The sequence below is a fragment of the Cololabis saira genome, chromosome 11, assembly GCF_033807715.1.
Source record: "Cololabis saira isolate AMF1-May2022 chromosome 11, fColSai1.1, whole genome shotgun sequence".
Classification (NCBI taxonomy): domain Eukaryota; kingdom Metazoa; phylum Chordata; class Actinopteri; order Beloniformes; family Belonidae; genus Cololabis; species Cololabis saira.
Window position 1 is genome coordinate 47,737,576 of NC_084597.1, and position 23,761 is coordinate 47,761,336.

Sequence of the window (23,761 nt, forward strand, 5' to 3'; positions counted from 1 at the left end):
GACTCCTGACGCAGTAGATAGGTACCGGCAGGCCAAGCGGGCCGCGGCTCGGGCAGTCTTGGAGGCAAAAACTCGGGTCTGGGAGGAGTTCGGGGAGGCCATGGAGGAGGACTTTCGGTCGGCCTCGAGGAAATTCTGGAGGACCGTTCGGCGCCTCAGAAGGGGGAAGCAGTACTCTGCCGGCACCATTTATGGTGCTGGTGGGGAGCTGTTGACCTCGACTGGGGACATTGTCGGACGGTGGAAGGAATACTTTGAGGATCTCCTTAACTCGACTGACATGCCTTCCACTGAGGAAGCAGAGGGTTGGGGCTCGGAGGCGTGCTCATCCATCACCCAAGCCGAGGTCACCGAGGTGGTTCGTAAGCTCCTCGGTGGCCGGGCACCGGGGGTGGATGAGATTCGCCCTGAGTACCTCAAGTCTCTGGATGTCGTAGGGCTGTCTTGGCTGACACGCCTGTGCGACATTGCATGGAGGAAGGGGACAGTACCGCTGGGGTGGCAAACCGGGGTGGTGGTCCCTCTGTTTAAAAAGGGGGACCGGAGAGTGTGTTCCAACTACAGGGGGATCACACTTCTCAGCCTCCCGGGGAAAGTCTACCCCAGGGTACTGGAGAGGAGATTACGGCCGATAGTCGAACCTCGGATTCAGGAGGAACAATGCGGTTTTCGTCCCGGTCGTGGAACACTGGACCAGCTCTATACCCTCCGCAGGGTGCTCGAGGGTTCATGGGAATTTGCCCAACCAGTCTACATGTGTTTTGTGGATCTGGAGAAGGCATTTGACCGTGTCCCTCGTGCCATTCTGTGGGGGGTGCTGAGTGAGTATGGAGTCCGGGGCCCTCTACTAAGGGCTGTCCGGTCTCTGTATGATCGAAGCAGGAGTCTGGTTCGCATTGCCGGCAGTAAGTCAGACTTGTTCCCGGTGCATGTTGGACTCCGGCAGGGCTGCCCTTTGTCACCGGTCCTGTTCATAATTTTTATGGACAGGATTTCTAGGCGCAGCCAGGGGCCGGAGGGGATCCGGTTTGGGAACCTCAGGATTTCATCTCTGCTTTTTGCAGATGATGTTGTCCTGTTGGCTTCATCAGACCGGGACCTCAAGCATGTGCTGGGGCGGTTTGCGGCCGAGTGCGACGCGGCAGGGATGAGAATCAGCACCTCCAAGACCGAGGCCATGGTTCTCGACCGGAAAAGGGTGGCATGCCTTCTCCGGGTGGGTGGAGAAGTCCTGCCTCAGGTGGAGGAGTTCAAGTATCTCGGGATCTTGTTCACGAGTGAGGGAACAATGGAGCGTGAGATTGACAGGCGGATCGGTGCAGCGTCCGCAGTAATGCGGTCGATGTACTGGACCGTCGTGGTAAAGAGGGAGCTGAGTCGAAAGGCGAAGCTCTCGATTTACCGGTCAATCTACGCCCCTACCCTCACCTATGGTCATGAACTTTGGGTAGTGACCGAAAGGACAAGATCGCGGATACAAGCGGCCGAGATGAGTTTCCTCCGCAGGTTGGCTGGACGCTCCCTTAGAGATAGGGTGAGGAGTTCGGTCACCCGGGAGGAGCTCCGAGTCGAGCCGCTACTCCTCCACATTGAGAGGAGTCAGCTGAGGTGGCTTGGGCATCTGTACCGGATGCCTCCTGGACGCCTCCCTAGGGAGGTGTTCCAGGCATGTCCCACCGGGAGGAGACCCCGGGGAAGACCCAGGACACGCTGGAGAGACTATGTCTCTCGGCTGGCCTGGGAACGCCTCGGACTCCCCCCGGAAGAGCTGGAGGAGGTGTCTGGGGTGAGGGAAGTCTGGGCATCCCTGCTGAGGCTGCTGCCCCCGCGACCCGGTAACGGATAAGCGGGAGAAGATGAGTGAGTGAGGGCCCTAAATTTGTTTTTTGATTTGCGTTTCAAAATTGGAAATAGAATGAACGGAAGGTACACGGTCAGTGTATCTTTTGGTCATTGGATTTTTCCGTCATGAGTGGGAATCAAAAAACAAAAAACGATTGGTTTATTTGATTTTCCTTTTAAAACAAAAAACAAATATTGAATTACACTGCATTTTTTCTTTTTTTGTGTTAATATGATTTAACAAAGATTCAAAATACGCTTTTAATTTCGTTTTCTATTTCATATAAGAAAAATGAAATCACTAGTCAACAGGAACGAAAAAACAAACCAAAAACAACCGTTTATTCATATTCGTGCACCGGAAGCTGGCATTTACAAAGCAAGCGCGCGAATGAGCTGTTCTTTACCAACCAAGAGCGCACATCCGCAGCATGTCTCTGGAGCCCTACTCACAGATGATTTTAGATATGGCAAAACAAGGCCTATCATCCTCTGAAATCTCTGCGCACTTTACGCAAGAAAGTGGCGGCGGGAGAGGATTTTCTACTGGTTGACTGTAAAACTGCAACTGAATACAGGGGACTTCTAGTACCCGGGGACTCGGGGCTCTGTACTACAGATGGAGGACAATAATTTTGATGTTTTATTTGATTAATTAAACTGCATTATTTTTCTATTTCATATTTGTTTTGATCTTTTGTCTGCATTCTAATCACATATTTGTATGACACAGGCTAATCCAGATGCGTCTCCTGACATTTCAGTGCACTAATTGTGGATTACACCTGCGTTTTTCCTTCCCTCCTCTTTTCTGTCAGTGTGCAGTTGAGGCAGTTATGCCGTCTTTCATTGATTAGAAAAAGAAAATCAGTGTTACAACTTTTCTTTTCACTACTATTAGGCTACGAACATGACATGTCCTTTTGACGAGGATCCAATTGATGCAGGTGGAGCATTAATCCACAGAGAATTTAATATAGTCTTACGTTGAGAGCTGATCATTAGACCACGCATAGGCCTAGATGTATTATAATATTTAGTAAAAATCTACTTTAAATTATGTAATTGATTACAATCACTTCTTGTGAGTAAATACTTTTGTTTGGACTTTTAAACGTCTGTAGGCTCTGCTAATTCTCTCTCTCTCTCTCTCTCTCTCTCTTTCTCTCTCTCTCTCTCTCTCTCTCTCTCTCTCTCTCTCTCTCTCAGACTTCCTTAACTCAGACGTCGTTGTGCATTTATAAAATTATTCATAGCCTAATATAGCCTATTATATTATCTTATAAGCTATTAGGGCCTGTATATTTCGTTGTCTGTGTTGTTTTTATCTGTGCTTTTTTTTAAATCTGTTTTTGAAGTGCCTTGCAAACTTAGAAAAGTTCTATGACAATAGAGTTTATTATTTTCATTTTATCACCATCTTGTCATTTTGTGGGTAAAAAAGCCTAAGTTAATTTTATTTTACCTTTTGGTCTAATAGATGTATTATTATTGTTGTTGCTGTTGTTCTTTATTTTGTATGGATAGATATTTATCTCTGCGTTTTCCTGTGTGTGTTTCTTGTTTCAAGTGGTAATTGATGCGCGCTGCGTGACCGTTTACTATTTAGGCCACTCAGTGTCAGACCTGAGCCAGAATTTATGAATGAAGATTGAATGACACAATGAGTGACGTGTTTTTCCACCTACATGAACTGTCCTCTTCTGCTGTCTGACAGTTAACCTGATGAAGGTCACAGCCTACCCAAACGTTGTAACAATTATAGCACGACCTTCGGCATAATGGACTGTCGGCATATTGTAGCCTATTCTAGTTTTTTTTTTTTATTATTATTTTTCCGTGCTTTTCACGACCCTTCTCCCGGTAGAAACATGGAGGCTGCAGTGGAAATCATGAATGACCGTCTTGACATTGTTGTAGCTGCAAATGCATGTAGTTCAAATCCATCAGAAGAGTGAACTTTCACATGATATTGAGATGCTAACATGCAGCAGCCTGTGGTAAAGAACATTTTTCTATCTTTTAACAAGCTCTAGAACTGACGTCAGCCCATTATCCCCACAACAAATGACCACAGTCCCGATGCTGCTTTGACCTGGTGTTTACTGTTGCTATGACAACTCTAGCTACATCTGGGGGCGTAATGTCAGTAAATACGAGTAAAATACATACAGCCCATTATCCCCACAACAAATGACCACAGTCCCGTTGCTGCTTTGACCTGGTGTTTACTGTTGCTATGACAACTGTAGCTACATCTGGGGGCGTAATGTCAGTAAATACGAGTAAAATACATGCCTCGCGTATAGTGTGAATGCACCGCAGAAAACACAGGGGGGGGGGAATAGTAGCCTAGAGTGGCTGGCTCGAGTGGGACGGGGTGGTACAGAACAACTTCCCCTGGAGAGAATTGTCACAGGAATGCCTGTCAAATATCCAGAACTAAGTTCACTCGGTTGTAAATGCCAGCTTCCGGTGCACGAATACGAATAAACGTTGTTTTTGGTTAGTTTTTTCGTTCCTGTTGACTAGTGATTTCATTTTTCTTATATGAAATAGAAAACGAAAATAAAAGCGTATTTTGAATCTTTGTTAAGATCATATTAACACAGAAAAAGAAAAAATGCAGTGTAATTTAATATTTGTTTTTTGTTTTAAAAGGAAAATCAAATAAACCAATCGTTTTTTGTTTTTTGATTCCCACTCATGACGGAAAAATCCAATGACCAAAAGATACACGGACCCGCAAAGTACACGGACCATATATACACCATAAATTATATATATTTTTTGTATGACACTGATGACTTACACCTGTACTTTGTGTTGTTTGTGTTGTAGAAATTGAAAGGACCACTAAACTAAACTAAAACTAAATTACAGTTAATTAATTTTTTATGCTCACCCTTATTTTTATTGGATCTTACTACTCTGTTTTATATTTAGTTTATCCTTTTTTTTATCATAATTTATTTTCATTGTTTTATCTTAATGTTTTATCTAAATATTGTCGTTATTTATGGTCTATTTTATACATTTTACTGTCTTATTCCTTTAGTTTTTAATGTCTTGCATTAATACATTTTATGTTTATGTTTTATGTTATGTATATGTTTGTGGAAAGCACTTTGTGTTACATTTTTTGTATGAAAGGTGCTTTACAAATAAAGTTTGATTTGATTAGATTTGATTTGATACAGCCTAACATGAGCAACGAAATCCAGACATCTTGATCAACACCTTGTAGTCACCTTTAACTCTAATAACTTGTCCCACGACAGTTGCATGTGAACAAATACTTCCGGGAGGAGGCCGTGTGGACAGAGACGACGCCGCAGCAACACCTTTGGAGGAAACCAGAAGATTCACCTTGCAGTCATTGAGCGTGAAATTAGCCTTAGAGTGAAATGTGAGGGCAACAGCCGGGCAGCTGAAGCCCGTTTGAAACAGTTGTCCAACAAGAACAACGGTCCTAGCTACAGCAGCACCTCCGTGTCAGAGGGATGAGAAGGACTTGAGCTGAGGTGAACTGGAAAGGAGGACAGGTTCAAAATGATGTGAGACTGATGGATAAATATTACTGAAACAGCATCAGCATCTCACCTGGTGCTGCTTCATGATTCCTTAATAGTCCATGTTCCAGACCAGATATCAGTACCACTCAAGGTGACAAAACTTGCTGATCATTTTTGAAAAGATGAATGATATTTATCTCTGTATATGATATTCTGGTATGATAACCTTCCTGAGTGGCAGCTGGATCAGAGTTATCAGCTCATGAAGTTACCACCCCCTTCAGAAAATTACATTCCTAATCTACAGACATGGATCTTTTCAAAAATCATAAGTAAGTTTTGTCACCTTTAGTGGCGCTGACATGTGAAATTTTGGGCTCTGGTCCCTGGACTATTAACTCACATTGTACTTATCACACACACACATATACACAAATATCAACTCAGATTAAGGGAGATGGTTGATGCCGTTAGTGATTTAATTGTGAATTTATTCAACTACACAGGTGATGTAACAACTCCTAATGTAACCAAAATGTCAACACATCAGAAAACCCATTTTTCACTGGCGTCCCTTCAGGACCTGTTTATTATATTGTAAAAGGCTGGTAGCTTCCACTGGTAACGGTACCAGGGAGAGGAGGGACGAGTGTCCACTGGTAACGGTACCAGGGAGAGGAGGGACGAGTGTCCACTGGTAACGGTACGGGCAGGGAGAGGACGGACGAGTGTCCACTGGTAACGGTACGGGCAGGGAGAGGAGGGACGAGTGTCCACTGGTAACGGTACGGGCAGGGAGAGGAGGGACGAGTGTCCACTGGTAACGGTACGGGCAGGGAGAGGAGGGACGAGTGTCCACTGGTAACGGTACGGGCAGGGAGAGGAGGGACGAGTGTCCACTGGTAACGGTACGGGCAGGGAGAGGAGGGACGAGTGTCCACTGGTAACGGTACGGGCAGGGAGAGGAGGGACGAGTGTCCACTGGTAATGGTACGGGCAGGGAGAGGAGGGACGAGTGTCCACTGGTAACGGTACCAGGGAGAGGAGGGACGAGTGTCCACTGGTAACGGTACGGGCAGGGAGAGGACGGACGAGTGTCCACTGGTAACGGTACGGGCAGGGAGAGGAGGGACGAGTGTCCACTGGTAACGGTACGGGCAGGGAGAGGAGGGACGAGTGTCCACTGGTAACGGTACGGGCAGGGAGAGGAGGGACGAGTGTCCACTGGTAACGGTACGGGCAGGGAGAGGAGGGACGAGTGTCCACTGGTAACGGTACGGGCAGGGAGAGGAGGGACGAGTGTCCACTGGTAATGGTACGGGCAGGGAGAGGAGGGACGAGTGTCCACTGGTAACGGTACGGGCAGGGAGAGGACGGACGAGTGTCCACTGGTAACGGTACGGGCAGGGAGAGGAGGGACGAGTGTCCACTGGTAACGGTACGGGCAGGGAGAGGAGGGACGAGTGTCCACTGGTAACGGTACGGGCAGGGAGAGGAGGGACGAGTGTCCACTGGTAACGGTACGGGCAGGGAGAGGACGGACGAGTGTCCACTGGTAACGGTACGGGCAGGGAGAGGAGGGACGAGTGTCCACTGGTAACGGTACGGGCAGGGAGAGGAGGGACGAGTGTCCACTGGTAACGGTACGGGCAGGGAGAGGAGGGACGAGTGTCCACTGGTAACGGTACGGGCAGGGAGAGGACGGACGAGTGTCCACTGGTAACGGTACGGGCAGGGAGAGGAGGGACGAGTGTCCACTGGTAACGGTACGGGCAGGGAGAGGAGGGACGAGTGTCCACTGGTAACGGTACGGGCAGGGAGAGGAGGGACGAGTGTCCACTGGTAACGGTACGGGCAGGGAGAGGAGGGACGAGTGTCCTCCAGCTCTTCTTTTCCTGTCTCAGTGGTGGTTACAGGTTGTTGAGCTCCAGCAGGGTTTGGTCCAACACCTGGTGCATGTCCAGGTTTTCCTCCTTGGCTTGGGTCACTTTCTCTGAAGACAAAAATGAATGAACAAGTAGATATGAACACTTATGAATATATGTAGATATATAGATGTATATTATGGATATAGATATGTTATATATAGTAGGTATATGGATATATTGAGTTATATTATACGTACAGTATTTGTGTATCTTTATCTCTATTAATATATACTGATTTATAGTTATATGTAGATATGTCGATATATAGATTTATAGTCATTTTTATGTATATAATTGGAGGTAAATATATGAACCAGTGTATATATAGCATATCTACTCTTATATAGTTGTTCAAGTATATTGTTATACCATTGCTGTCTATTGTTCTCTATTATATTGTAGTATTATAGTAAAGTAATGATAATGTAATACTACGTATCATAATTACTTCTATTATTATAGAAGCTAAATGCTGGGTGTTTGTTTTTTTATTGAAGGCAAGGTATAAGAGAACAGTTATACATAAAGATAATATTTTTTTCTTTTTCACAGAACATACATACAAATATAGTCAAGTCAAGTCAAGATGTCTCCAGAGGCTCCAGACACCCCACCTCGTCCTAAAAGAGGAAACACAGGTCTCCCGGAGGTGTGTCAGAGAGCATGCTGCAGGAACCTCCACAAACGTAATATAACATCCCAGAGGAGCCAGGCATCTGTTGCACAGTTCCTCATACCTGAAACATCCCCTGAGCTTGATATGGTGTGATATGGGACATATATTATGCTCTTATTTATTGGTCATAATATAGAGGTGAAGGTCAGAAAATTAGAATATATTGCTAAACTTAATTCGTTTCAGTAAATCCAACTAAAGCTGAAACAAATATATTATTTCCCACTACATGCAAAGTGAGATATTTCAAGCCTTTATTTGTTATAATTTTAATGATTATGGCCCACAGCTTATGAAAACCCCAAATAAAAAATCTCAAAAAATTTGAATATTTTATGAAATCAATAAAGAATTAAATAATCAAAATTATAACAAATAGTTCAGTGGAGCTCCTCATCACTGAACTTTGAGCAGACCTGTGGCCGGATTCACAAAACATTCTTAAGAAAAAAAATCTTAAGTGTCATTTTTTTCTTAAGTTCAGTCTTAAGAAGAAAAAAGAGAAGAAGTCATATTCTCCAAAAAAGTTCTTAAGTATTTTCTCAACTTTCTTCTTAAGTTTCTTCTTAAGAAAAAACTTAAGAATAAATGGTATTCTTGAAATAAAAGTTCTCAAATTTGTTCTTGACTTTTTTCTTAACTTTAAGACAACCTTGACCTGTCTTAAAATTTCTTCTGTGCAAAGGTAAGCCTCTAATATCACCTTTTTCAACACATTTTAGTTAGCGTGGTAGTTCATTATTATTCATTTTCCCCAATAGTATTTTTAATCATTTCTTTCCGCCCTCACAGGCGGACTCGGCTTTTAAGACATGGCACCTCAAGGGTCTGATTTTCTTTAGTGACCTATATAAAGACGGCACATTTGCCTCTTTTGAAACCCTTCAAAATGTCCATGAGATACCTAGTGTTCACTTTTTCAGATTCCTCCAAGTTCGTAGTTTTGCTAGAGAACATTTTTTATTCCCAACCATGCCAGACAAGAGCATAATAGACACTATACTAGACTGGAATCCATACAACAAGGGTAGTATTTCAAAGATATATATGACTATACAGGATATCGGCCCTCCTCTCTTGGACAAGACCAAATCAGCCTGGGAACAAGATCTAAATTTACAGCTGGAAGAGGGGATCTGGGAACGCTCTCTGGGGCGCATTCATACCACCTCTTTATGTCTTAGACATTGTTTGATTCAATTCAAAGTAATTCATTCAGAGAAAAACTATCTAAAATGTATCCTGATGTTGACCCTACTTGTATAAGATGTCACCTGGAGCCTCTGTAGGACATATGTTCTGGGGTTGCATGTCTCTTACGACATTTTGGAAGAATATTTTCGATGCCTTCTCGACCATTTATCATATAATTATTGAACCCAACCCTATGACTGCTATATTTGGAGTTCCCACGGATGATGCACCAGTTACCTCTCTCTCCTCAAGCCAATTTTATTGCATTTTCTTCTCTCATAGCCCGGACACTTATCCTCCGCAATTGGAAATCTGACTAACTCCCAACATTCATGGAATGGGTCAAAAGATGTGATATCTTTTATACCTTTAGGAAAGCTCAGATACAACAGATTCAGGATCCAGGATAAACGGGAAAGAGCAGCGGTGCTGCTACTGCTGCTGAGACAGGAGGAAGGGCCGTACTACTCAGAGGAGTAGTACGTCCCAATTAATGCACACTACTGATATTTACTCAAAAGTGTGCCCAACTAAAGTATACTTTTTGAGTATAGTATGGTATTTCGGACGTACATTGTATGTCTCTTCTTTCTCTGTTTTTCATCCTCTCTTTCCTATCTCTCTTTTCCTGCTCTACCCAGCTGTTCTTCAGCAGGAGGGTCCCCCTTATGATCCAGGTCCTGGTCTAGGTTTCTCCTTATGATCCAGGTCCTGGTCCAGGTTTCTACCCCCTTATGATCCAGGTCCTGGTCCAGGTTTCTCCTTATGATCCAGGTCCTGGTCCAGGTTTCTACCCCCTTATGATCCAGGTCCTGGTCCAGGTTTCTCCTTATGATCCAGGTCCTGGTCCAGGTTTCTACCCCCTTATGATCCAGGTCCTGGTCCAGGTTTCTACCCCCTTATGATCCAGGTCCTGGTCCAGGTTTCTACCCCCTTATGATCCAGGTCCTGGTCCAGGTTTCTACCCCCTTATGATCCAGGTCCTGGTCCAGGTTTCTACCCCCTTATGATCCAGGTCCTGGTCCAGGTTTCTACCCCCCTTATGATCCAGGTCCTGGTCCAGGTTTCTCCTTATGATCCAGGTCCTGGTCCAGGTTTCTACCCCCTTATGATCCAGGTCCTGGTCCAGGTTTCTACCCCCTTATGATCCAGGTCCTGGTCCAGGTTTCTACCCCCTTATGATCCAGGTCCTGGTCCAGGTTTCTACCCCCTTATGATCCAGGTCCTGGTCCAGGTTTCTCCTTATGATCCAGGTCCTGGTCCAGGTTTCTACCCCCTTATGATCCAGGTCCTGGTCCAGGTTTCTCCTTATGATCCAGGTCCTGGTCCAGGAGCTTCTTTCAGTTTGTTAAAGTCAGATCTAAAGTGTCTCTAAACAAAGCTCTTTTTAGACTTTGTCATACAGACACATGCTGATATTAAGCCGGAATGAAAGAGCATTATTTCTACCTCCGTGTTGGATCATCAGGCCTTTAAGCTGAATAACTCAGGGGGAGTATGTGAATCCATACTCCCCCTGATGTCTTTACTCTCACAACTTGCCATTTGTGACAAAGCTAAATTATTTTCCTTATGTTTCCTGCATTTCATCACACGAATCAGACAAATTATGTTTTTTTTTACATTTTGCTTTTAAAACCGAAAAAAAAAAGTTTTTGTCCCAGAAACAAAAAAAAAACAAAGATCAAACGATACGCAGATAAATGATGTTTTAATAATAAAGTCTTTTTCCAAGCTCATCAGTCTCACGTTATTCCGTTGGTTATGATTTAGAGCCTCCTCATCTCTACTCCTCGTTTCCTCCATCACTGTAGAACAGCTTTCAGGTTTCTTGTACTGGTTTCTTGTACTGTACCAGTATTAATCTTCCATACAGATTTGTTGTGGTCACTGTCATAGTGCAGATCTAGAAAAGGTGACCAACTGAAGCCTACAACTTTAAATATAGTAAGAAAAACATTAATTTCAGAGAAAGTCTCTGACCTACTGCCTTGTTTTTACTTGCTTACATGTAACTGAAAGGAGCTTGAGGCTCCTTTTAAGAAATGAGACTCTCTAGCGCCACCCTTCACCACGACGGCCGTTGGGGGTACTGCAGCCAACAGTGAAGCCGGCACGGGGGAACGGGGAGAACGCACATGCAGCGTCATGTGACGTCACATCCGCAGGACAGCGCGGGAAATTCGGGACCGAATTGCAGCACATTTTGCAGCACACAGCCTGTTCAAGGCAAAGGAGAGATACACTAGAGCAGTGATTCTTAACCATAGGGCCGAGCGCCCCCTAGTGGGCCGCAAAAAGAATTCAGTTTTCTACGTTTGGGCTGCGGGGGCCGCGAGACTGCATCCCGACCATGTGGTGGCGCTGTTACTGACTGCCAGCCGGTGGAGGAGGGAACCCAGCAGAGGAAGAAGACGGGGGAGCTCTATAAAAGAGGAGAATAATGCTGCGGCACGTTCTATTTACCTCGGACACTCATCTACCTGCTTTATCCTTTATTATTTTCAGATCCTAAATCCGCCAGGATAAGGGATCGTTTACTTGGTCTGCGCTCAGAGTCGGCTTGGATCTGCCAGGATCAAGGATTGTGGTCGACCCAGCAACGGGGGAGAGCGAGCGCAGTGGGATCCTTTATTTTCCAGGTATGTTTTAAATTAGTTTAACCGTGGAACTGGTACTCAATAATTTCTTAATATGTTTTAGCTTTGAGGAGAATATTTTTGTGATGTTTTATTAAGTTAAAAAGTATATTTTCTTTGTGTTCAAGAGTAAACACGTGCGTTTGCCGCCATCTTGTGGAATTACTCAATACTGACATGCGTTGTGCATGAGTGAATGTTTTTTATTACATTTCGTTAAGGCAAAGACCATATTTGTTCAGGTTAATTGTTTAGTTACTATGTATGTAGCAGTTTTTGTATTAAAAAGGTGAATTTCCCTGAGATAAAGTTAATTTTCACAAGACTTAGTGAAGGTAAGCCAATAAGAAATTGTTTGTTGCTTGTAGGCTATATTATTTTGTAGCTTTATTAAGATTTTTGTTTGAATGTATTTTACCATTTGTGTACTGCAGGTTAAACCTAAAGTAACTTAAGTGTGCAGTTTACAGATATGATTTAAAATATGGTTTAAACTTAACAGTTTGCAAAGAAGTGTTGATGTAAAATGTGATTTAAAAAGATAACTAAAAGCTCTGGTTTGAGGAAACACTGTATCACTGGCCTGATCATTTATCCTTTATTTTCCAGTGCAACATACGCCAACACGATGGAGAAATACCTAAAACGGAAAAATGAAGACGACAACCCCACCAAAAGTAAATTCATGCGCAAGTACAATCCGGACTTCAAGTACGGCTTCGTAAACGGAGGTAGCGCGGCGGTGCCGAGAGCCCAGTGTGTGGAGTGTGGATTAACTCTATCCAACGAAGCACTGAAGCCCTCAAAACTACAGCGGCATCTAGAGGACCAAGCATCCGACGCTTGTGGGAAAGCCGGTGGAATTTTTCAAGAGAAGAGAAGATGAGTTGCAGATGCAGAAAAAATCTATCGTGTCACTGACTGGTACCTCTAAATGTGCATTGAAAGCTAGCTACCTCGTTGCCAGACGTGTGGCACAGAGGAAGAAAGCTTTCACCATAGCAGAGGAGTTGGTTCTGCCTGCTGCTGTTGATATGTGCCGTGAGATGATCGGAGAGGCCGCTGCAAAAAAATTGCTGACCATCCCACTCTCAAACGACACTGTGAGTCACCGTATCGTGGACATGGCCTCAGACATACAGCAACAACTCATCGAAAGAGTAAAAAGTAGCCCATTTTTTTCTTTGCAACTTGACGAGTCCACTGATGTCACAAATGCTGCACTGCTGCTGGTTTTTGTTCGCTATCGCTGGGACAGTAGTTTGCACGAAGACATACTGTTTTGTCGAGAGCTACCAACACGGACTACGGCTCAGGAATGCTTCCGCTGCATGGATAACTTTTTCAGTGAGAACGGCATGGACTGGCAGAATTGTGTCCGGGTGTGCAGTGACGGTGCAGCATCAATGACTGGCAAGCATCACGCCGTCATCAGACAGATTCTGGATCGTGCACAAGAAGCTAAATGGACACACTGTTTTCTCCACCGTGAAAGCCTCGCAGCAAAAAAGATGTCACCAGAGTTCCACGAGGTGATGGATGTAAGTGTGAAAACCATCAACTTCATTAAAAACAATGCTGTGAACTCCAGATGTTTTGCTAAACTGTGTGAGGAAATGGAAGCAGATCACATCCAGCTGCTCTATCACAGTGAAGTGAGATGGCTCTCAAGAGGACTGGTCCTCAACCGGCTGTTTGAACTGAGGAATGAGGTGTTCTCATTTCTCACTGAGAAAAAGTATCATCTTGCACATCACTTTGCAAACACAAAGTTCACAGCTAAACTTGCCTACCTCAGTGACATTTTTTCCCTACTGAACCAGCTGAACATCTCCCTTCAAGGAAGAACCAGCAACATTTTTGTCGTTCCAGACAAAGTTCAAGCGTTCAAGAGGAAACTTGCTTTGTGGACCAAGATGACCCAGGAAAAGAGAATGGACATGTTTCCACTTTTGTCGGTCATTTTGGAAGACTTCCCCCATGTGAACATCAGTGACTCAGTCTCTCAGCACCTCTCACAACTGGCAGAGAAATTTGAAGACTACTTTCCTGAGGATCCCAGAGAGGGACACATGTGGATTTTGGACCCGTTTTCTGTGGATCTCACTGCAAATGATGTTGCTTTGCCCTCACATCTGGAATCCCAGCTTCTGGAAGTTTCCACCGACAGCACTTTAAAGTTGCAGTGGGGCAAACTGGACCTGGGCTCCTTCTGGATTGCTGTCTCCAAGGAGTACCCATGTCTTGCTGTGAAACAACTCCTCCCATTCACAACAACGTACCTGTGTGAGTCAGGATTCTCCATCGTGGCCACAACTAAGCCCAAAGCCCGAAACAGACTCAGAGCAACGCTGGATGCTACTCTGAAAGTGAGCCTTTCCCCCATTCCACCCAGACTGGACCTGATTGTGGCCCAAGTGTCTCATTAGGAGCTGCAGATAAGGATATTGTATTTTTTTGTTAATATGTATATGAAAGAAAATAAAGATTATTCTGGTTCTGCTATGCACAAATATAGTTTCATTTGCACTTTATTTCAATTTTATTTACAGTTTATTTAATTTAAAAACATGTAATTATTTTACATTTTATTAATAATAATGGCTTGGTTTTATATAGCGCCCTTCAAGGCACCCAGAGCGCTTTTTACAGAGACCATTATTCATTCCTACACATTCTCACCGATGGTGGTAGCTACGTTTGTAGCCAAAGCTGCTATGTTTGTAGCCACAGCTGCCCTGCAGAGTGACAGAAGCGTCAGTCGGCCCTTCCGACCACCACCAAACATTCAAAAACATTCACACGGGGCCAGGTGGGTAAGGTGTCTTGCCCAAGGACACTATGACAGCCACTGGGACGGAGCGGGATTCGAACTGCCGACCTTCCGATCATTGGACGACCCGCTCTACTACCATCCATTGATTGATTTATATGGATATATATTTTTTATTCTGAGTCCTTCCTTTTTTATTTAAGTAAAATCTAATTATTGATCTTTTTTTATTAATAAGCCTGAACTGATTGATTTGTCCTAGTATAAATCAAGCTTGACGTGTGCATGTTAACATTGACATGTTTCATTAAAGTCCGTGATGATCACACTATTTGACAAGGTTTTTGCTCGGGCCCTGGGCCGCTCTGTACTGAAAAAATTGGGCCTCGAGGTCAGAAAGGTTAAGAACCCCTGCACTAGAGGGCTCACTCTTTTGGGTTTGGAACGCTTCATCTGACATTATTACTAGAAAACTTAAAATGTATACGGATTTTTTTCATAAATCTTGCCACAATCCGGCCTCAAGCTCCTTTAAAGTCCACATTTATTATTAAATTACCACTTATTCTCGTCAGAATGCGTGAAATAAGACCTGGAAACAAGCATTGTGGCATAGAATTGTCAAATTGGTTTAATTCACCGTACGAATTGTTACAGATTACTTTTGTAATAATCTATTTGACCCGTGTAGCAACTAATAATGTAATAACGGCTCATAATGTAATAACAGCTCATAATGTAATAACTTAAATGTAATAAAAGTTTATAATGTAATAATCGGCTCATAATGTAATAAAATCATGAGTGCATAACGTAATAACGGCTTTGCACATAATTTAATAATGTAATAACTTATTACATTATGAACCTTACTGGCGCAGCTCATAATGTAAGCTCGTAATAACAGCTCATAATGTAATAACGGCTCATAATGTAATAACGGCTCATATTGTAAGAAAAGTGTTGCATTATCACCATTTTTACCTCTGCCATTCCTGCAGGGGTGGAAGGAAATGCTTTCACCTCTGTGTCTGTCTGTCTGTCAGCAGGATCACCAACTTAGATGCCATATAACTCCGCCCCCAATACGTGGCGGACCACATTAACAGGAAGAGAAGAGTTATTGTTTAACGCATCCTCCCCTATAGGTCAAGTCCATGGTATAAAGGTCACACTATAGCACACACTGACAACAAGAATGGACTAATGGGTAGAAGTCTGTGTTTGTGTTTGACTATGATTTGTACATAGGTGGCGCTACAGTAACCAACTCAAAAGCTGCCAGGACAAGAGGGTAGATTAGGGAAGAAAGGAGGGGGCTGTAGTTCATGTAGTTTAAAAGAGCATTTTCTTTGTTTACTATTGCTACAATAAATGCAGGACACAATAACTTCTACAATTAAAGTTGCAAGCAGCGATGAACGGGCCCTCACACCCTTGTGCACGTTCAGGCTGCAGTGGAAGCTTGTATGACTTGATGTAGATTCTTCAGGCCTGGACATTTAGCGGATGAAACCAGCCATGACTCTCTGTATCAAACCATTCAAAAGTTATGGCAGAAAGTAGGAACTATCAGATATTGGCCGATCAGAAGAAGGGGCGGGGCTAATTCAGGCCAATGAATGTCAAGGACTCAATACCGAGTCCGATCACACCACCCACGACTCTTTATGTCAAACTTTATGTGTATCCATCCATACATACTTCTCATTTGGGTCACAGGTATGGAAGCACATTTCTTTTCAAAAGGCCTGAATTCCAGAAACAGTCATAGATTTTGATTGCACATGCATAAACGTTATTTTGTGGTCATAGGTTTACCGGCAGCAAAGACAAGTTCAACAGTTTGAGCCTCCACTGGCTGTAAACTGTCACTAATGGAGTTGTGTAGACCTCGATGACAAGTTGGTGATGACCAGAGGTGTCACAAGTATATACCTTCATTACTCAGGTAGAAGTATAGATACTAGAGTTTAAAAATACTCCTGAAGAAGTTGAAGTATCAACTCAAGTTTTTTACTCCAGTAAAAGTATAAAGTACCGGTTTCAAAACTACTTAAAGTATAAAAGTAAAAGTAATGTAAGGAGAAAAAAGCCATTAAGGACAAAAGCCATTGAAAATGAATGCATCTTAGTATAATGTAAATATATTAAAGAACCATATATGTGTACTATTGAGCATTAACATGTGTTTCAGAGAGCAGAAGATATGATGACTAGTTGCCTATAAGTATTGTAATGGTGCAAAAAGTCAAACTTCAGAGGCATGTTATCATTTATCCTAACCTTTACTGGAATGTACATCCAAGTTTAGTTGCAGGAATCTGAGGGAACGGATGTAAGAACAAAACTGGACAAGAACATCTGAAACAACCACAACCAAATTCACTCTATCCGGATGGAGCAATTTAACTGGATAGTTTTTTTTAAAGGCCGAAATGAAATAGAGTAACAAGGCTGTTTTTAAAATGTAAGGAGTAAAAAGTACAGATAATTGCGTGAAAATGTAAGGAGTAAAAGTAAAAAGTCGTCTGAAAAATAATGACTCCAGTGAAGTATAAATAACCAAAATTTCTACTTAAGTAAGGTAACGAAGTATTTGTACTTTGTTACTTGACACCTCTGATTGTGCACCATGGAAGAGTTGTTAAACAGACTGTGAGTTCAATTCCGCAGGGTGGCTGGACGCTCCCTTAGAGATGAGTTTCCTCCGCAGGGTGGCTGGACGCTCCCTTAGAGATAGGGTGAGGAGTTCGGTCACCCGGGAGGAGCTCGGAGTCGAGCCGCTGCTCTTTCACATTGAGAGGAGTCAGCTGAGGTGGCTTGGGCATCTGTACCGGATGCCTCCTGGACGCCTCCCTAGGGAGGTGTTCCAGGCATGTCCCACCGGGAGGAGACCCCGGGGAAGACCCAGGACACGCTGGAGAGACTATGTCTCTCGGCTGGCCTGGGAACGCCTCGGACTCCCCTCGGAGGAGCTGGAGGAGGTGTCTGGGGTGAAGGAAGTCTGGGCATCCCTGCTGAGGCTGCTGCCCCCGCGACCCGGGAACGGATAAAGCGGGAGAAGATGAGTGAGTGAGTGAGAGTTCAATTCCCTTTTCATTCGACTTTTTCATCCAGTTGTCTTTAAGTAGCACAAAATCCACTTTTAGAGTTCAACACTCAAAATGAAAAGATAAATGCACTAGGGATGTCCCGATACCATTTTTTTCACACCGAGTACGAGTATTTTAATTTGTGTACTCGCCGATACCGAGTACCGATCCGATACTTCTACCACAAAAATAACTAGGCTAAAAATGCAATGAAAAATGCAATGAATTGGAAGATAGGTTTTATTTGCAACAGAAATTCAATTTTAAACACAACTCGGCCAGCGGGGCTTTCCTTCGTGCTTTAGTCTCTTCACAGGTACATCAACTGCGCATGTGCGGTGCTTCACCTGAAGCCGTCCATGTGAAACAACCAGATGTGGGTAGTAACGAGTTACATTTACTCTGTTACATTTACTTGAGTACATTTTGGGAAATTTTGTACTTTTAGGAGTAGTTTTGAATCACTATACTTTTTACTTTTACTTGAGTAGATTTGTTAAGAAGAAACTGTTACTCTTACTCCGCTACATTGGGCTACGTTGAGCTGTTACTTTTCTTTTATCCCTTTTATCCACGTACGCGTCAATTCCATGACATCACTGAGTGATTCTTTGGGAAAAATGTTTGTTTTTGCATGTTTTGTCACATTAACACAGACTCAAACACACACACAGTTTCTATGAGTTCATGGGCTTGTTCTAGTTCTGCCTGGTTAAAAAAGAAAAGTACAAAGGCTTGACATTTTGTAATACTTGTGCTTAATTTATTTATTTTATTCTGTTATTATTTTATTATTTATTAAAGAAATTGAATTTACTTTAAGATTAATTTAGCTATTTTTTATTTTTTATTTATTTTATTGATTTAATTTGCCTGAAGATGATTATTTTGTACTTCAGACGTTACTCAACAGTTACTCAGTAGGCTACTTGAGTAGTTTTTTCACCAAGTACTTTTTTACTTTTACTTAAGTAATTATTTGGATGACTACTGTTTACTTCTACTTGAGTCATATTATTCTGAAGTAACAGTACTTTTACTTGAGTACAATTTTTGGCTACTCCACCCACCTCTGGAAACAACATAAACAATTAAATAGAATTTAAAAAACAGGCTAAATGAAATGATGTTACACACTCTTGTACAGTAGGTGGCGGTATGCTCCTTAAAGTTGGTTGCGATCCGCCAATAAAACAGAGAAGAAGAAGAAGAAGAACATAAACAATCCCATCCTTACAGTCCGGTTAGAGTGGGACTGGCAGTGACAATGACAATTAATGTAAGCAGGACGTCAGCAGGGTGGACATATTTCAAAATAAGGGACGACAGGAGCAAGACAGACTGCAGGCTGTCGGCGCGGCTAACGCGGCTAACTCGGCTAACGGCTAACCGGAATGTAACAATGAGATTGTTTATGTTGTACTGTGAGTTAGGTGGAGTGTTTAATAAAGTTCCCTGTGAGTAAGGTTTGTCCAGTTTGTATAATTAAGGAAGATAGAATTTACTGAAACATGGAACTGCTGGCTACAGCCACAGAGCTGCACAGAGCTCAGCGAGGCTGCAGACTGACCCGGGGAGCCGCGGGGCGGCTCAACGTCTCCCCCTAGCGGCGCTAACCAGTAACTACAAGTATCGGTGCGTGGTATCGGAGGATTTTTACGAGTACGAGTACGAGTATATGAGGGCAGTATCGGCATTTTAGGGATGCCCCGATACCGATACTGGTATCGGTATCGGGGCATCCCTAAAATGCACTAAGAGAGATGTCTTCCCCCAAGGATACTGGGGGTGTGGAGGGTTTGCTCAGGGCTATAAGGTGCCAACGAAAGGGTGGTGCATGCTGGTTCAAGCCCGCAGTATCTGGAGAAGTAGAGGTATCAGACCTTATACCTGGACCACTTTTAAAATGATGTCCTTCTACTGATGATTGAAAACTGGCCAGGAAGCCTGGGAAAGAGGCAAGAATGTGGGGCCTCCTGGTAAAGAGCTGCACATTGTTAAAGAGACTGAGAGTTCAATTCCCGCCAGAGGTCTTCAGCCCGTTGACTTTAAGTAGCACAAGTCCACTTTTAGAGTTCAACGCTAAAAATGAAAAGATAAATGCACTAAGAGAGATGTCTTCCCCCCAAGGATACTGGTGGTGTGGAGGGTTTGCGCAGGGCTATAAGGCGCCAACGAAAGGGTGGTGCATGCTGGTTCAAACCCTCCCCATCCTCAGTATCTGGAGGGGTAGAGGGATCAGGGAGGATGAGAAGGCAGGAGCGCTAGGGGGTCAGGTAGGATGAGGAGGGCTAGGGGGGTCAGGTAGGATGAGGAGGGCTAGGGGGTCAGGTAGGATGAGGAGGGCTAGGGGGTCAGGTAGGATGAGGAGGGCTAGGGGGTCAGGTAGGATGAGGAGGACTAGGGGGCTCAGGTAAGATGAGGAGGGCTGGGGGGGGTCAGGTAGGATGAGGAGGACTGGGGGGTCAGGTAGGATGAGGAGGACTAGGGGGCTCAGGTAAGATGAGGAGGGCTAGGGGGTCAGGTAGGATGAGGAGGACTAGGGGGCTCAGGTAAGATGAGGAGGGCTGGGGGGGGTCAGGTAGGATGAGGAGGACTAGGGGGCTCAGGTAAGATGAGGAGGGCTGGGGGGGGTCAGGTAGGATGAGGAGGGCTAGGGGGGTCAGGTAGGATGAGGAGGGCTAGGGGGTCAGGTAGGATGAGGAGGACTAGGGGGTCAGGTAGGATGAGGAGGGCTGGGGGGTCAGGTAGGATGAGGAGGGCTGGGGGGGGGTCAGGTAGGATGAGGAGGACTAGGGGGTCAGGTAGGATGAGGAGGACTAGGGGGTCAGGTAGGATGAGGAGGACTAGGGGGTCAGGTAGGATGAGGAGGGCTGGGGGGTCAGGTAGGATGAGGAGGGCTGGGGGGGGGTCAGGTAGGATGAGGAGGACTAGGGGGTCAGGTAGGATGAGGAGGACTAGGGGGCTCAGGTAAGATGAGGAGGGCTGGGGGGGGGTCAGGTAAGATGAGGAGGGCTGGGGGGGGTCAGGTAGGATGAGGAGGACTAGGGGGCTCAGGTAAGATGAGGAGGACTAGGGGGCTCAGGTAAGATGAGGAGGGCTAGGGGGTCAGGTAGGATGAGGAGGGCTAGGGGGTCAGGTAAGATGAGGAGGGCTAGGGGGTCAGGTAAGATGAGGAGGACTAGGGGTGGCATGAGGCAAGAAGAGAGGCAGGCTAGGTAGGAGCGCTCGGGGGATCAGGTAAGAGGAAATGGCGGGAGGGCTATGTGGATCAGGTGGTAGGGCCTTTTACAAATCAAAGCTTTGAAAAGGGTAATTACTTTCTTACCTCCTACCTGATCCCCCCAAACCCTCCTCATCTTACCTGACCCCCCCTCATCCTACCTGAGCCCCCCAAACCCTCCTCATCCTACCTGACCCCACCAAAACCTCCTCATCTTACCTGAGCCCCCTAGCCCTCCTCATCCTACCTGACCCCCCTAGCCCTCCTCATCTTACCTGACCCCACCAAACCCTCCTCATCCTACCTGACCCCACCAAAACCTCCTCATCTTACCTGACCCCCCCCTCATCCTACCTGACCCCCCCAAACCCTCCTCATCCTACCTGACCCCCCTAGCCCTCCTCATCCTACCTGACCCCCCCAAACCCTCCTCATCCTACCTGAGCCCCCTAGCCCTCCTCATCCTACCTGACCCCCCTAGCCCTCCTCATCTTACCTGACCCCACCAAACCCTCCTCATCCTACCTGAGCCCCCCAAACCCTCCTCATCCTACCTGACCCCCCTAGCCCTCCTCATCCTACCTGAGCCCCCCGAACCCTCCTCATCCTACCTGAGCCCCTGAAACCCTCCTCATCTTACCTAACCCCACCAAACCTTCCTCATCTTACATGAGCCCCCCAAACCCTCCTCATCCTACCTGAGCCCCCCCTAGCCCTCTTCATCCTACCTGAGCCCCCCAAAGCCTCCTCATCCTACCTGACCCCCCTAGCCCTCCTCATCCTTGACATTATTTGGTGCAAATTGCACGTGCGAGGGCCCGTTCATCGCTGCTTGCAGCTTTAATTTATTGTTGGTCTTACTGCCAATCTGCAGTAGCTAGGGTCTACGATATTCTGTTTTTTTTTTTTTTTTTAAGGCACCTTCTCCCCACACACATCCCCTCCCCCCTGTGCTCTAGCTCTCATGATGCTCCCAACTCCGACACAGCCCCTCCGGTACCGAACGGCACCTATTGGAACCTATTGGACCCTTGTTCTTTCTTTTACAGGAATGTGAAATTCCCCTCTCAGTGCTTTAACAATGACATCATATGTCTCATCATCCATGGCCTTTCCATGGCCTTGAACGTTACTAACTCAAAGGGCCTTGAACGTTACTAGCCCAAAGGGCCAGTGTGAACAGGACCAAAATTGTTATGCCCAGTCTCATTGTTCCTTTTCTGTGAATGAAACAAAATTCATTGATTCCTTTTTTTTTTAATTTTTAGAATCACTAGATTAATGTCTGATTGATTTATTTTCAACAAATAGGACATCTGCTTATATTTTAGCGTGTTATGTACCTATACAGTATGATACAGGTCCTTGATGAACCTTTACCTGTTGCTGGTTGATAGAGCCACAGATGACCAATTAAAAACGTAGAGCAGAGGAAACTTGCTTGATGAGAAGGTGTTTGCTCAGTGGAAACACTATAAAGAATTAAATCAACTTTAATTTTTTGTGTGGTTTATTGAGGACTGTGGTAGATTAGCTACTTTTCTTTTTTCTCCACATGACTTGTACATGAGACTTCAGCTGCAGCTAAAATATAAGGTGGATGGCTTGGTTTAACAAAGATGACCCCCCTAGCCCTCCTCATCCTACCTGAGCCCTACCTTGAACTTTGGAGTTCACAAATAGCACTGCTTACCTGCAACAATCAGACAGTGGAAGTTAGCATGGCATTTGCAAAGGCCCAAAATATCTAACATGTGGCTCAAAATATCTAACTAGTGGCTCAACTTTATACATCTTACATAATAAAATGTGAGAATGAAATTACTATTAAATAATAATTGGAAGGGCACGGTGGCGCAGCAGGTAGTGCAGCCGTCTCACAGCAAGAAGGTCCTGGGTTTGATTCCCGCCGGGGACGCTGTGGGCGCTGAAGTGCGTGTTAGTTCTCCCATGACTTCAGTGCCCACACCCTGGGTGGGGTTGGTGAAAGGATCTTTCTGTGTGGAGTTTGTATGTTCTCCCTGTGTTCCCCTGGGTAGCTAATGGGAGCTACCCTCACAAAAACATGCAACAGTCCTGGGCTACACATGCCCCCTCTGGCCAACCGGGGAACAGATGGGGTGGGGAGGATCCAGCCGGAATAACGTGATCCTTCCACGCGCTACATCCGGCCGGAGAAGCCCCACCCTGTCTGGTGAAAAGATGCGGCCTACTCACTCCTCAGGTTAAGGAGGAGACCTGCAGGGCCCTCCCGGGGTTGGTAGAGGATGGCAATGCCCAGGACCTGTTAGGTAGGAGCACTGGGTGATAAAATGGGGAAAAAACCGGGATAAAAATATATTATAAAAAAAAATTATAATAATAATAATTGGTTTCACTAATTTAGCTTACTAATGCGCTGAAACCCATGCTGTTTGCTTTATTTGCACCTTTAAGAGGTAAAAAATTATGATAATGCAGCTGTTTTCTCACAATATGAGCCATTATTACATTATGAGCTGTTATTAAATTATGAGCTGTTATTAAATTATGAGCTGTTATTACATTATGCGCAAAGCCATTATTACGTTATGCGCTCATGATTTTATTACATTATGAGCCAATTATTACATTATGAACTTTTATTACATTTAAGTTATTACATTATGAGCCGTTATTACATTATGAGTTGCTACAGACCCGGTCTTTGTACGTTTTGACCGTATAGTAATGTAATTCTTGCCATTGTAAGAATGTAATGAACCTGCTGGATATACTGCCCTTACTTTTTAACTACTTGTGGTTTCTATTATTTTACCTATTTTCTTATCATTTTATTTCATTTTATTTGTTATTTATGTTTTAATTGTGTCTTGCCGCTTTTAATGTTGATGTAG

General features: G+C 44.6%; 2 protein-coding genes across 3 annotated transcripts in view; one reads left to right on the top strand and one right to left on the bottom strand.

Moving 5' to 3' along the window:
* Positions 1–7,132: 7,132 nt before the first annotated feature.
* Positions 7,133–23,761, bottom strand: part of tpm2 (tropomyosin 2 (beta)) — a 49,011-nt gene continuing 32,382 nt past the window's right edge. Inside the window, exon 9 of the mRNA XM_061734634.1 lies at positions 7,133–7,350. Within this exon, the coding sequence (XP_061590618.1) occupies positions 7,268–7,350 (83 nt within the window). The 3' untranslated portion in view covers positions 7,133–7,267. The remainder of the gene's footprint in view (positions 7,351–23,761) is intronic.
* Positions 7,840–14,233, top strand: LOC133454831 (SCAN domain-containing protein 3-like). 2 transcript variants are annotated; one of them, XM_061733557.1, is made up of 3 exons: positions 7,840–7,934; positions 11,664–11,797; positions 12,404–14,233. In XM_061733557.1, exon 3 carries the CDS (start codon positions 12,688–12,690, stop codon positions 14,221–14,223), a length of 1,536 nt encoding a protein of 511 aa, XP_061589541.1. In that variant the 5' UTR covers positions 7,840–7,934; positions 11,664–11,797; positions 12,404–12,687; the 3' UTR covers positions 14,224–14,233. The 2 variants fall into 2 exon arrangements, with proteins under 2 accessions (XP_061589541.1, XP_061589540.1); XM_061733556.1 differs by having other exon boundaries at positions 7,846–8,048.